The sequence below is a fragment of the Mesoplodon bidens genome, assembly GCF_964165515.1.
Source record: "Mesoplodon bidens genome assembly, chromosome: Y".
NCBI classification, from domain to species: Eukaryota; Metazoa; Chordata; class Mammalia; order Artiodactyla; family Ziphiidae; genus Mesoplodon; species Mesoplodon bidens.
The window spans coordinates 46,753,261-46,768,615 of record NC_138180.1 but is presented as its reverse complement, the minus strand read 5'-3'; the positions used below and the strand labels follow the sequence as shown (position 1 = coordinate 46,768,615).

General features: G+C 37.5%; 1 protein-coding gene across 6 annotated transcripts in view; it reads left to right on the top strand.

Annotated features, from left to right (window-relative positions):
• The window catches only part of LOC308609628 (lysine-specific demethylase 6A-like), a 185,527-nt gene that overhangs the window by 149,784 nt on the left and 20,388 nt on the right, over positions 1-15,355 (top strand). For 5 of the 6 annotated variants that reach the window (XM_081223361.1, XM_081223360.1, XM_081223362.1 and 2 more), the window contains 4 exons: positions 6,926-6,990; positions 7,065-7,139; positions 7,826-7,974; positions 12,520-12,634. In XM_081223361.1, the coding sequence (XP_081079487.1) occupies positions 6,926-6,990; positions 7,065-7,139; positions 7,826-7,974; positions 12,520-12,634 (404 nt within the window). Of the gene's footprint in view, positions 1-6,925; positions 6,991-7,064; positions 7,140-7,825; positions 7,975-12,519; positions 12,635-15,355 lie in introns of those variants that run through there. The other variant, XM_081223363.1, reaches the window with a different exon arrangement.

Below are 15,355 nucleotides of genomic sequence, written 5' to 3'. Positions count from 1 at the left end.
CAGGTTTACTCAGATTATCTCTTTCTCCCAGTGTTGTTTGTGGTAGATTGTGTCTTTCAAATGGACAAAGGAGTTGGTCCATTTCATCTACGTTATCAAATTTGTGGGTGTACAGTTGTTCATAGTATTCCTTTATTATCCTTTAATGACCATGGGTTTTGTAATGATGTTCTGCCTTTTATTTATGTTATTACTAATTTTTGTCTTGTGGTTTGTTGTTGTTGTTTTTTGGGTTTTTTTCATTTTTTCCCTCAGTCTAGCCTTATCAATTTTGTTGATCTTTTCAAAGGGCCAACTTTTGGTTTCATTGATATTTCTCTTTTGAGTTTTATTTTCAGTTTTATTGCCTTCAATTCTTTTTTTTTTTTTTTTTTGCGGTATGCAGGCCTCTCACTGTTGTGGCCTCTCCCGTTGCGGAGCACAGGCTCCAGACTTGCAGGCCCAGCAGCAATGGCTCACAGGCCTAGCTGCTCCACGGCATGTGGGATCTTCCCGGACCGGGGCATGAACCTTTGTCCCCTGCATTGGCAGGCAGACTCTCAACCACTGTGCCACCAGGGAAGCCCCATTTTTAATTCTTAATACTTCTTTTCTTATGCTGTTACATTGGTTTTAGTATGCTCTTCTTTTGGATTTAATTTTGTTGTATAGTGGAAAGTTAGGTGATTGATTTCAGATTCTTCTTTTCAGAAGTATGTGTACTGATGGCTCTAAATTTCTCGCCAATGACTGGGTTGGGTGCATCTGACAAATTTTATGACTTTTGTGTTTTCATTTTAATTTGATTTCAAAATTTTTGATTTCTTTTGAGATTTTTCTTTTTGACCTTGTGTTGTTTAGTATCCATGTGTTTTGGGATTTTCTGGCTATCTTTGTTTTACTGATATCTAGTTTAGTTCCACTGTTATCTGACAGAAGGTATTGTATCTTTTGAATTTGCAAAGGTGTGTTTAGTGATTTGGAATGTGGTCTTAGAGAACGTTCCATGTGAACTTGAGAAGAATGTGTAGTTTTTGATGTAGTAGTCTATAGTTGTCCATTTCATTCAATTGATTGATGGAGCAATTAAGTTCCATTGTATCCTTACTGGTTGTGTGCTTGCTGAAAATACTCCTCATTGAATGGTGTTAAAATCTCCAACTCTAGTAGTGGATTCATCTATTTCTCCTTGCAATTCCATCAGTTTTCGCCACATGAAAAAGAAAATTTGCCACATGTATTTTGATGCTGTTTTTAGGCTTATATACATTAAGCATTATTTTTGTCTTATTGAAGACTTCACCCATTTATCATTGTGTATTGCTCTGCTTTGTCTCTGTTTCCAAAGTATAACCTGTCTGAAATTAATCTTAGCTACTCCCACATTCTCTTGATTAGTGTTAGCATGGTATATATTTCGCCATCCATTTCTTTTTTAATGTGCATATGTCTTTATATGTAACATGGTGGGTTCCTCACACACCACTTGTATTTGGGTCTTAATTTTTTTGTGTGTGTGTGGTACGCGGGCCTCTCACTGTTGTGGCCTCTCGCGTTGCGGAGCATAGGCTCCAGACGCGCAGGCTCAGCGACCATGGCTCACGGGCCCAGCCCCTCCGCAGTATGTGGGATCTTCCTGGACCTGGGGCATGAACCTGTGTCCCCTGCATCGGCAGGCGGACTCTCAACCACTGCGCCACCAGGGAAGCCCCTTGGGTCTTAATTTTTTATCCAGTATGACAACCTCTGTCTTTTAATTGGTGTGTTTAGACCATTGACATTCAAAGTGCTTACTGATACAGTTTGATTAATTCCTACGATTTTGTTATTTTTTTGTGCTAATATTTTGGTTTATTTTGTTTATTTATTTATTTTTTTAACTGGCAGCTGTGGGTTGGCTGCTGCTTTTTTTTTTTTTTCTTAAATTTTTGGCTGCGTTGGGTCTTTGTTGCTGTGCGCAGGCTTTCTCTAGTTGTGGTGAGTGGGAGCTACTCTTCGTTGCGGTGTGCAGGCTCCTCATTGCGGTGGCTTCTCTTGTTGCAGAGTACGGGCTCTAGGTGTGCGGGCTTCAGTAGTTGCAGCATGTGGGCTCAGTAGGTGTGGCTCACGGGCTCTAGACCGCAGGCTCAGCCGTTGTGGCCCATGGGCTTAGTTGCTCCTTGGCATGTGAAACCTTCTCAGACCGGGGCTTGAACCCGTGTCTCCTGCACTGGCAGGCGGATTCTTAACCACTACGCCACCAGGGAAGCCGTGTACTAATATTTTGCTTTATTTTTTTCTTTCACTGTTTCTGCCTTTTAAAATTTTTAATTGAGCATAGTATATGATACTTTTTCTGTGCTTTCTTAGCACATCAGTTGTACTTAAAAAAATTTTTTTTAGTGGTTGCCATAGAGATTGCAATATACCTTTACAACTAATCCAGTTCTACTTTCAAGTAACACTGTACAGCTGCAGGGGCTGCACGAGTATATTATTACAGAGTATGCCAATTTTTTCACTCCTGCTCCTTGAACCATTGGTGTCATTCATTTCATATATATTTGTATATATATCTGCATACATAATCAAAATACCTTGTTTCTATTATTATTTTGAACAAAATGTAATCTGTTAGTTAGGAATAAGAAGAATATCAGACCATCACAATGGATTAAAGACTTGAATGTAAGACCTGAAATTATAAACCTAGAAGAAAATATAGGCAGTAAGCTCTTTGACATTGGTCTTGGCAGTGACTTTTTAGATTTGACACTAAAATCAAAGGCAACACTAAAAAACTTCTGCCTAGCAAAGGAAATAATCAACAAAACAAGAAGGTAATCTACAGAATTGGAGAAAATATTTGCAAATCTTATATCTGATAAGGTGTTAATAATATCTAAAGTATATACGGAACTCATAACAACAAAAAACAAAGAAATTATCCACTTAAAAATTCATATAACTCAACAGAAAACAAAGAAATTATCCACTTAAAAATGAGGAACAAGGCTTCCCTCGTGGCACAGTGGTTGAGAGTCCGCCTGCCGATGCAGGGGACATGGGTTCGTGCCCCCGTCCGGGAAGATCCCACATGCCGCGGAGCGGCTAGGCCCGTGAGCCATGGCCGCTAAGCCTGCACGTCCAGAGCCTGTGCTCCGCAATGGGAGAGGCCACAACAGTGAGAGGCCCGCGTACCACAAAAACAAAAACAAAAAAACAAAACAAAATAAAATTAGGAGTGGATTGCAATAGATATTTTTCCAGAGAAGTTAGACTAATGGCCAGCCGGTCCATGTTAAAAATTCTCAACATTACTAATCATCAGGGAAATGCAAATAAAAACCATAGTGCAATACTACCAACACACCTGTTTGAATGGCTATCATCCAAAAAACTAGAGATGGGGCTTCCCTGGTGGCGCAGTGGTTGAGAGTCCGCCTGCCAATGCAGGGGACGTGGGTTCGTGCCCCCGTCTAGGAAGATCCCACATGCTGCGGAGCAGCTGGGCCCATGAGCTGTGGCCACTGAGCCTGCGCGTCCGGAGCCTGTGCTCTGTAATGGGAGAGGCCACAGCAGTGAGAGGCCCGCGTACTGCAAAAAAAAAAAAAAAAAAAAAAAAAAAAAAACTAGAGATATGTGAAGATGTAGAGAATAAGGAACGCTTGTGTACTGTTGGTGGGTAGGTAAACTGGCACAGTCACTGTGGAGAAAAATATGGAGGTTCCTCAAATAAACTACAAATAGGCTTGCCATGGATGCAGCAGTTGGACTGCTAGCCAAATACCTGAAGAATATATCATGACTATCTCAAAAAGGTATCTGCAGCCCCTTGTTCATTGTAGCATTAGTTACAAGACCTAAAAATAGCAGCAACTTAAGTGTCCATCACAGATGAAGAGATAAAGAAAATGTGTGTGTGTGTGTGCGCGCGCGTAGACAATAAAAACTAAACTTATTATTTATTTATTTTTTTTGCGGTTCGCGAGCCTCTCACTGCTGTGGCCTCTCCCATTGCGGAGCACAGGCTCTGGACGCACAGCCTCAGCAGCCATGGCTCACGGGCCCAGCCGCTCTGCGGCATGTGGGATCTTCCTGGACCGGGGCACAAACCCCTGTCCCCTGCATCGGCAAGTGGACTCTCAACCTCTGCGCCACCAGGGAAGCCCAAAACTAAACTTATTTTAATCATTTTATAATACATATATTAAATCATTTATTGTATACCTAAATATGATACAGTGTTACATGTTATTTATATCAATTATAAAAACAAAAATAAGAAATATTTTTATTTTCATTCATTTACTCCTTTTTTGGTTGCTTTTGTTTTTGTATATCAGAAACTCTGACCTGTATCATTTTTCTTCTCTAAAGAACTAAATATTCTTAAAAGGCATTTTTTCTAGCAGCAGTGTCTGTAAATTTTTGTTCACCCGAAAAGCCTTTACATCTCTTTTACTCTTAAAGGGTCATTTCTGAGGATTCAGAATTCTAGTGTGGTTTTTTTTTTTTTTTTCAGCTTCACTGTATTCTTGCGTGCATGGTTTTTGAAGAAGAGTTGGATGTTAATCCTTGTGTTTGATCCATTATAAATGAGATGTTCTCATTTTCTCAGGCTCCAATTCGCAGCTCTTCCCATATCTTTGATTTTCTGTAGTTTGAGTATTGTACACCTAGCTTTAGGGTTTGGACATTTATCCTTCTTGATTTTACTCAGAACTTCTGTGTTCTGTGGTTTAATATCTCTTCATTTGGGGAGGGAGAACAGGAGGTTATTTACTTATTTTTTATTTTTATTTATTTATTTTTGCTGCACGGCACAGGATGCAGGATCTTAGTTCCTAGGCTAGGGATTGAACCCAGCACCAGCAGTGAAAGTTCTGAGTTCTAAATACTGGACCGCTGGGAATTCCTGCTTGTTCATATATTTCTTGTCTTTCTACATTGCCAGTTTATGTATGTTACATCTTCATAACTTTCCTACAGTCCTTGCATCTTCTTGGGGGGGTTGTGAAAAAATTTTTTCTTTTTCAGATTTGGAAATTTTAGATATCCTCATTCAAATTTCTTCCTTGCCTGTATCCATTTTTAATACTCCCATGAAAAGCATTCTTCAGTTCTGTTCATGTTTTTGACTTCTAGCGTTTCTTTCTGGTTCTTTTTAAAAATTTCCATTTCCCTGCTTACATTGCCCATGTGTTTAGTATTATTTCTACTTTATCATTTAGAATTCTTTGCTTAATAAACTACAATTTAAAATTATTAGTCTTAGAATTCCAGCATTTGTGCCATATCAGAGACTGTTCCCAGTGCTTGCTATGTGTTTTCATGCTATTTTTCTGACTTCTAGTATACCTTATAATTTTTTGTTGAAAGACAGACATGATGTGCTGGGTAAAAGGAACTGCTGTAAATAAGCTTTAGTAATGTATTTGTAAAAAATATTGGGGTAGGGGAAATGCTCTATTATCCTGTGATTTGGTCTCAGTCTTTGTGAACCTGTGCCTCTATATTGTGAACTTCAGTAGCGCTTCATCTTTGGGTTTTTGTTTTCCCCATTCTTTGAGCAAGACTGGATGGCTAGAGTGAGCTGCAGATGGGTATTTCCCTCCTCTCTGGAGATGCAGGTCTGATAAAATTCCAGAAAGTTAGGCTCTGGTTAAGTAGTTTCTCCAGAGGGCAGGTCTTGCTAAGAAGACAATAATGCTCTGGTATGTTTCAGAAGGGGATTTTTTCTGATATTTTCTGTGGTTTTTCTCTCCCCAGCATAGGTATCCATGGAGGTTACTGCTCCCATTAGTTTTGATTTCCGTTATTCACCCCTCTCTCCAGTTTTGGGGGCAACAGTTTGCCATGTGTTCTCACTTCTCTTAAGTAATCTGAGAATTATTGATTGCACGGTTTGTACTTGTGGTTAGGATGCAGTGGCTACTTCTGAGCTTCTTATGTGTTTGACAAAGTCATTTTGTAAAGTATTTAATTTGCGATTTGTTTCCCTATTCTATGAGTCATTTCACTTTTTCTTGATGGTGTCCTTCGAAGCACAGAATTTTAAAGTTTAGGTGAATACTTTTTTTTTTTTTCAGTTGCTTCACTTTTGGTGTCAGAGCTAAGGAATCTTTGCCTAATTACATGGTCATTCAAGAATAACACATTTTTATTCAGCATTTAATTTCCTTACTGGTGCTATGTGTTTTATTATTTATATAGAATTTATTGTGTCAGTAATTTAGTCTGTGAAGAACTTCTTTATATTCCCTTAATTTTCTTAATGTACTCCCCACAGGCAAGGTCAGAATAACAAAAGAAATCTATGGTTAATAATAGACAGTCTTGAATTTCTTACCCTATACATCTCGTAACTGTTGTTTTTGTAGGCACACACACTTCTGCCAGTTTAGAATATGTGCTTCAGCGTTGACTCTTGGCATTCATAAGTAATATATATATATATATATATATATATTTGCGATACGCGGGCCTCTCACTGTTTTGGCCTCGCCCGTTGCAGAGCACAGGCTCCGGACACGCAGGACGTGCAGGACGCGCAGGCTCAGCGGCCATGGCTCATGGGCCCAGCCGCTCCGCGGCACGTGGGATCTTCCCGGACCGGGGCACGAACCCCTGTCCCCTGCATCGGCAGGCGGACTCTCAACCACTGCGCCACTAGGGAAGCCCCATAAGTAATTTTGATACTTAGCAAGATTACAGAATCTTGCTTTAATTTTTTTTTATCATCTTGGATTTGTGGCAAGTACAAGGACCTGCAGATTTCATTCTTATTGAAGAGTATATGTAGGAAAAAAGAAACGTTGCTTTTTGATGAAATGTGACTATAGCAAAGTAGTTTTCAGATCATAAACAGTAGCACTCATGTAGATATGACTTTTATTCAGTTGTGTAACAGGAACTATAGTCTGTAGCACAATACTAAGTGTGAATATATTTGCTTAATCTATAGGAAGAAAATGAGAAAAGAATGCAACATAAAGAATATTCAGATAATGAATCCACATCTTCAGATAAGTAAGTAAATTTTAGTGTGCACGCTATTTCTGTCCAAAAGGCATGAATTTAATTTAATTTTTTTTTTTTTAAAGTTCTGGAAGGAGAAGGAAAGGACCTTTTAAAACTATAAAAATTGGGACTAACATTGACCTCTCTGATGACAAAAAGTAAGGCCTCCTGTTCTATTTCCATGAAGTACAAATAGGATTACAGGATTGGAAACTGCCGACTTTCATATTTTCTTTAATCCAGTAGTTATACTTTGTGTGTGTGTGTGTGTTTGTTGACAAAGAAGTTCTAGCTGAAAATGCTAGTGTTACAGAATCATTTTTGTTACTTTATTTATTTATTTATTTATTTATTTATTTATTTATTTATTTATTTATTTATTTATTTTGGCTTCACCGGGTCTTAGTTAGGGCACATGGGATCTTTGTTGTGGCATGTGGACTCTTAGTTGCAGCATGCATGTGGGATCTAGTTCCCCGACCAGGGATTGAACCCAGGCCCCCTGCATTGGGAGCACAGAGTTACCCACTGGACCACCAGGGAAGTCCCTAGATTATGAATTTAGATTTTTGTTACCAAAGAGTGCCAAAACAGTTTTACAGATTTACAAATAAAAATTATTTCTTCATTTATAAGATTATCATAAATTTTTATGATTTTTTTTTAAGTAACCTAGGTTAGGACTTTTTTTGGAAAAAGTTAAATACTAGTTCTTTTGATCTTAAAAGTATAATATTAGAGATTTAAATGTTTTCTAATTGGATCACAAGATTTTTGAGGACATGGTTAATTCTCATAAATATTTGCTGCAGGATTACACTTCTAATCTGTTACTGTATTTCAGGTGGAAGTTGCAGCTACATGAACTGACTAAACTTCCGGCTTTTGTACGTGTTGTATCAGCAGGAAATCTTCTAAGCCACCTTGGTCATACCGTACTGGGCATGAATACAGTTCAGCTGTACATGAAAGTTCCAGGGAGTCGGACACCAGGTTATTTTTATGAAATAACTTCCCTTGCAGAGTTGAAAAAAAGAGTTATTTAGTTAAATGTGATAGACGCCTCTGCAATCAGTTTCCCGTTTATAACTAATAAAGCCAAAAGGATTTTAAAATTCTTTCTAATAGGGAAAATAATTTGTAATTAAAGCTGAGAATATTAATTTGTTCTGTCAGTGTGACTTTTATCCTTTTTATATGTAAACATCAAGATGATCAGAAAAATTTAACCTAGCAAGGGGACATTAAGTTGCTTAGTGAGTAAAGGAACTTAAAGCACTTGAGAGGCTTTGTCTTGATTCCATTGACTGCAGATTGTCAGTTTTCCATGTCTTGTTCATCACAGTTACAGTTCTTACTAATAATGAACTGGTATGTGTACTACATGTAATAAAAGCTTCACTGAAAATACTTAAAATTTGTGATGCACTAGTATTTGCTAAACTGTCCCATTATATTAAAATGTTAACTCAGAAACTAATACAGAAGTCAGGTAACTTAAAAAGTTAAACAGTAAGTATTTTATGCTTTATAAGCCACGAGGTTATATTGAGAATATTATGAAGATACATATGTAAAAATAGAAAAAACTTACTTCCATGTCTGTTCATTGATGAAAGTCAAAATACCTAATATTTGAGACAAAATTGAGACAAGTAATTGACAAAATACAGATAACCCTAAAGGGGGAATAACATTTTACCTTACTGGGGCTCAAAGTCAGTATTCCCTGTCATCAGAATCAGCTACAAATGTACAGCTGTTAAAGCTTTGTGTAGTGAGCTTTTTACATGTTTCATCTTTAAAAATGTTTTTCATGTAAATAGATGCGACAGATATTGTTATTAATTTATAAGCTTATTTTATTGACTGCATTTAACTAGTTGGCAGGCATTTACAGAATTCTGTTAGGGTTTTTTGTTGTTGTTTTTGTTTTTGTCTTACTATACATTTTCCTTTTGTATTTAATTGCATTTCAGATGCAGTTTCTTCTGTTGAAGTTCAGGTAGAAGGCTTTTGCAATGTGGAAATGTTCTCTGCACTTGCATTAGGGTTTGCAAGAAATGTTTAAGGGAGAGAATATGTAGCATTTTATTTAATTTTTAATACTACAGCAGAGTATAATGTACCTTTATCAATGGCTGACAGTTGGCTTCAATCAAAAATTTCCAGTCTCTAAAAATTACAGCAAAGCCATGGGGAATATCAGGACAGTTGGCTTCTGTTTCTGTCACAAATTCATAGATTTGGTATTAAGTCTTTTTTTTTTTTTTTTGGTACGCGGGCCTCTCACTGCTGTGGCCTATCCCGTTGCGGAGCACAGGCTCCGGACGCGCAGGCTCAGCGGCCATGGCTCACGGGCCCAGCCGCTCCGTGGCACGTGGGATCTTCCCGGACCGGGGCACGAACCCGTGTCCCCTGCATTGGCAGGTAGACTCTTAACCTCGGCGCCACCAGGGAAGCCCGGTATTAAGTCTTTGAGAGTGGTGCGCGCGCGCGCGCACACACACACTCACACACACACACACAATTTTCGTAAAGTATCTGTCAGTGACTAGTACAATGAAAAACCACAGGCATCTGGTATCTGAACATTTTCACAGGCTTTGTTAATTTTCCAAGTACACTTTTTTCTCCTAGATATATTTTCCCTACCATTAGTTGTAATTCTTCTTAGCATATTCCAATTCAGTAGTACTTGATTTAATATTTTTGCAACTTTGAAAATTCTCTCACTTAACAATTGGTCCTGTGAAGATCACTTTTAGAGACAAAATCTTCAGTGACTTTACATTTGGCATTGACTCCTCAAGTAAACAATACCAGTTGAGTAGTATTAGTAGTACTTGTTAATTACGAAGGGCCAAGAAAAACTGCTTGAAATGATTTTCTTTGTTTTTAATTGATCATTGATGTTCCCTCAAAAGTTATTTACTACATTTTTAAATTGATTATGTGACTTCCATCATCTTTGTTGAGTAGCTGTTCTCAACAAAAGGCTAATCATATGGAAACATTTTATTTTCTCCAGAAATGTTTTTTTACCTGCTACAACCAAACATGATTTAATTAACATGCTATCTATAAACAGCTTTGCTTGCCTGCCCAGAGACGAACTTTGGTTCAGCCTCAGTTTTGTTTTAAGTTTTCTAATTTTTCTTTCACTGTTTCCATATGAGACATAATGTAATGATCATTTGGTTTGGTAGTTTCAAGGAACAAAGTAATATTTTAGCACAGAAAGAACATCATTACATGGGAAGTACAGTGCTTTCCTGTTAAATGGAGTAAATCATTCACATTCCTAAATACCTTAAAAGTGTTATATTTGACATTTGTTTTTCTTCTCTTCACATTATGGTTATGCACTTGTAATTTAAAGAAATGAAATGTTGAAGTATGATGATATGCTTTCCAGTTAAGATGCAATATTGAGTTATAACTGTGTTAAGGCTATTTGTATATAGTTTGCCAACAAGCAATGTGAAATTATAAGAGTGCACAAGGTCTCTGTTACAACTGCTTAATTCTGATGTTGTAGTATGAATACAACTGTAGACAGAGCATAAACTAATAAACCTGTCTACATCCCAAGAATTTTATTTATAAGAACAGGTGTTTGGCCAAGAGGCCATAGTTTTCCATCTCCTGATTTAAAATCATAAAGTTTCATTCAACTCAAATATAAAATCATCTTTGTTCCCTTTGTGTTGACATTACTTATGTCATAGGTGGCAGTCTAGATACTTAGTAATTTTGTAAGTTCCAGTCTCTGGAAGTTAGGTCAGACATTAGCAGGAAACAACCAGTTCAGCTATATGCTGATATGTACAGGATACATGTCATTTTCTTGTTTTTCTGTTTTCTCCTTGCAGCCGCTATAGTTCTTTCTTCTTCACCACATTCTCACTGTAAAGTGGCCAACTAATTTTTTTAAATGGGTTGTTGCTTTTATGTAAATGAGTTAGGTTGCCCCACTTTGTGTGCTCATTGGAATCTGCTGGAAAGCTTTTAGAAGAAACACTGAATCATTTTGAGGATGAGATGTCAGTACTTTTTAAAAGCTCCTCAGGGATTCTGATGTACGGCCAGGCATAGAACCTATTGGTTGGAATGTTTATTCCCAGGCTATTATTGGAAATTCACTTTACATGATACTGTTTTGTCAGTATTTGGGTCAGGTGGAAAGAAATATGAAAAATGCTAATAATTGAAAAAAGATTTAATATCTTGGCCTTCTTTGTCACTAATAACTTCATAATACCAGGCAAGAATTTCACCTTTCAAGATTTTTAAATGTATGCATAGTATTGGACTAGAGTTTTTTTTTTTTTGACTGCGTTGGGTATTAGCTGCAACATGCAGGATCTTTTGTTGTGGCTCGTGGGCTTTTCTCTAGTTGTGGCACACAGGCTTAGTTGCCCTGCAGCATGTGGGATCTTAGTTCCCCAACCAGGGGTTGAACCCACATCCCCTGCATTGCAAGGTGGATCCTTAACCACTGGACCACCAGGGAAGTCCCTGGACTAGATCTATTAAGATTCATTTGTATTTAAAAATTATTTCATCCTATTTGGAATATTCTGTAAAAGTAAATATGTGGAAATGTAATGAAGCAAAGGAAATAGAAAATGTCTTCTTTCATTTAAAATCTAGGGACAGAATCCAAATTTAGTATATTACCTCTTTGTGCCTAAAAGTTCTTCAGGTGTTTCATTAGTTCATATGTCATTAGTTCCTCAATATTATCCTATGGATCTCTAAGGAGTTCCTTAGAAGAAATTTGTGATATGTTTTAGTCTGTATAATTCAAACAAACATTGTGTTAAGTTCCTGTTTGGTAAAGTTACTGTTCTTACTTATTGATACATAAAAGAAAGGTATATGGGCTTCCCTGGTGGCGCAGTGGTTGAGAGTCTGCCTGCCAATTCAGGGGACACGGGTTCGTGTCCCGGTCTGGGAAGATCCCACATGCTGCAGAGCGGCTGGGCCCGTGAGCCGTGGCCGCTGAGCCTGTGCGTCTGGAGCCTGTGCTCTGCAATGGGAGGGGCCACAACAGTGAGAGGCCCGCGTACTGCAAAAAAAAAAAAAAAAAAAAAAAAGAAATGGTATGCACTATAACAGTTTACATTCTGACATGGCCTTTACATGTGTTCTGAAAAATTTAGGTTGCTCTCAGCCCACATTCTAAGAGATTACCATCTCTATCTCTGGTGGGAGAGTTATAAGCATTTACAGTATGTAACAACATCAAATTGGGATGCTTATCGTAGTTACAAGTTGCTAAGGGGCCAGTTACATTTTGAAAACCATACCTCATTCATTAATTTTCTCTACTCTTTGTGAGTTGAGATAGTTTTTAGAGGTGGATGTAGTAATAGTGATAATAGCTAATATTTATTGCTTATTCATGTGCTCTTCATTGATCTGTAAGCATTTATTTTTCACCTAATCCTCAAAACAACTCAGTGATTTAAAGGCACATTTCTCTCATTGAATTTACAGTGTAATAATTTTTTTTTTCCTTCTACATTTCAGGTCACCAAGAAAATAACAACTTTTGTTCTGTTAACATAAATATTGGTCCAGGTGATTGTGAATGGTTTGTTGTTCCTGAGGATTATTGGGGTGTTCTGAATGACTTCTGTGAAAAGTAGGTTTCTGAACTAAATTTTTAAAAAAATAATTGTGAGAAAACAGTTATTGTAAAGAACAAATTTCTGATCTTGAATTTTTAAAAAAATAAATTTATTTATCTTATTTTATTTATTTTTGGCTGCATTGGGTCTCCATTGTTGCACGCAGGCCTTTTTCTAATGGTGGTGAGCGGGGGCTTCTCATTGTAGTGGCTTCTCCTGCTGCAGAGCACGGGCTCTAGGCATGCGGGCTTCAGTAGTTGTGGCGCATGGGCTTAGTTGCTCTGTGGCATGTGGGATCTTCTGGGACCAGGGATTGAACCCGTGTCCCCTGCATTGGCAGGCAGATTCTTAACCACTGCTCCACCAGGGAAGCCCTGATCCTGAAGTTTTAATAAGCAATTTATTATGAATGATTTTATTTCAAATCTTTTCTTTTCTTTTTTTTTTTTTGCGGTACACGGACCTCTCACTGTTGTGGCCTCTCCCGTTGCGGAGCAAGGCTCCGGACGCACGGGCTCAGCGGCCATGGCTCACGGGCCCAGCCGCTCCGCAGCATGTGGGATCTTCCCGGACCGGGGCACGAACCCGCGTCCCCTGCATTGGCAGGCAGACTCTCAACCACTGCGCCACCAGGGAAGCCCTCTTTTATTTTCTTATATCAAATGAAAGATGCCATAAAACCAGTCTGTGCAATAGTAATAGGTATCAATTCAGAGACTAAAGAGTGAATTGTTTTTTATGTTAATTTTTTAAACTGATACATTCATTTGAAAATTGTGCTTTAAGGAAAAATTAGGCTCATTATAATTGAATTTAGAAATGGCAAGAATTCCAAAATTAATCACCTTACTCATAACTCAAGCTTGTGTATCTTTGTAAATTCAGCCTAAAATTATTGGTGTCCAGTAGCAAGCAAATTACCTGCTGTTTTCAGAGTTGGTAATGATAGTGCTGTAGTGTAAATTATACATCATACACTTACACAATTAAAAATCGGATATAATTCTCATAATTTTCATGTGTGATTATTTTAAAATCAGTACACATATTTCATATACTGAAATCTTTAATATTATAGAGGGTCTATACTCATAGTTTATTTAGTAAAAAGTATGTCATAGTGGTTAAAAAGAACAATACTCCAAACTTCTCTTAATTACTGTCAAGATATAGTCAGTTTTTAACCTCTTATGTATAAGTTTTCCTTATAAGAAAGGTGAAATTTCTTAAATTTTAAAATTTACATGAAAACAGTATAATCTTTCTTGTTTCTTTTTGTTTTGTTTGTTTTTCTCTCCCCTCTCCCCCCGCCCCCCACTGCCCCAGGAAAATAGTATAATCATCTATCTGAACTTTTGTCGACCAGGAAACTAGTGACTTAAGCAGGGGGAAAGAATTGTCATATGGGAAATCTCCATTGTGCTGCAGAAAACATTTATTTCTTATATTGTGTGGTAGTTATTACACATACAATACAGTGATTCTTATTATTTTAAGTAGAAGCTATTTTCAGGGTTTAACTTTCTTTGCTTTCAAATATCTTAGGTCAAGTATAGTTGGAAAAGATAGATGATATCCCCAAGGTTTAAACTCCAGAGTAATAAAAATAATCAGGTTATCTTAAGTTGCAGAATGCCACTTGTCCCCTCAGCTTTTTACTATAATATTGTTTTGCAGAAGGATATTGTTTCTAATGTCTGTAAATTCTGTAGTTTAGTTGATGATTCCAGATAACATGTTATGTTAAAATCAATCCCTGTTTTGACCTTTTGAAAAAAATGCTTGATCTATATGCCATGGTTGGCTTTCCTTTCTTTTCTTCTATTATTTTTTTCTTTTCTTTTCTTATTTTATTTTTTATTTTTATGGAGAGTTTTTAAAATTTTTATGGAGAATTTTTTATTCTTATGGAGAGTTTCATATTGGCAGTGTTGGGTGAAATAGGGCTAATGTTTGTACTGTGCTTATACTTTTTTCTTTTCTTCTTTCGTCATTTTTCCCTTCCTTCCTCTCCCCTCCCCTTCCTCGCAGTATTTGAAACCTTATACCAAAAAAGAACCAGTGTTTATCCCTTAAATGTCAATGTCAGTCAGACTTGTCTCAAGAAAATCCTTCCATTTTAGGAGGAAAATAAAGGAATAGAGGTGGATTCTTAGAGACAACTCAAAGGCACCCTCTGTCATATTTTTTCAGAGAAAACATAGAAATAAAGCAAAAGCTTTTTTTGGATCTTCAGAAAGGAACAGTCCTACCGTGTGAACTTTTTCTATTGAAAAAAATTAAATAATTTGAAATTGTTAATCTTACTATTCCTAGCAGAAAAATTGGTAACATAGTTTCATTAAAATACCTAATACTGGGCTTCCCTGGTGGCGCAGTGGTTGAGAGTCCGCCTGCAGATGCAAGGGACATGGGTTTGTGCCCCGGTCTTGGAAGATTGCACATGCCACGGAGCGGCTGGGCCCATGAGCCATGGCCGCTGAGCCTGTGCATCCGGAGGCTGTGCTCTGCAGTGGGAGAGGCCACAACAGTGAGAGGCCCGCGTACCGCAAAAAACAAAAACAGAAACCTACTACTGTAATGAAGGAGAATAATAAAAAAAACAGACTTTAAATAAAAGCTTAATAATTTGGTTTACCTGCTTTGGTGTTGCTGGTAGTGTTGATTCATGTAAGAACAAGGACCTTCTCTCAAATTCCTGGGAGAAAACAAGAGGCAGAAGTCTTTTTCCACTG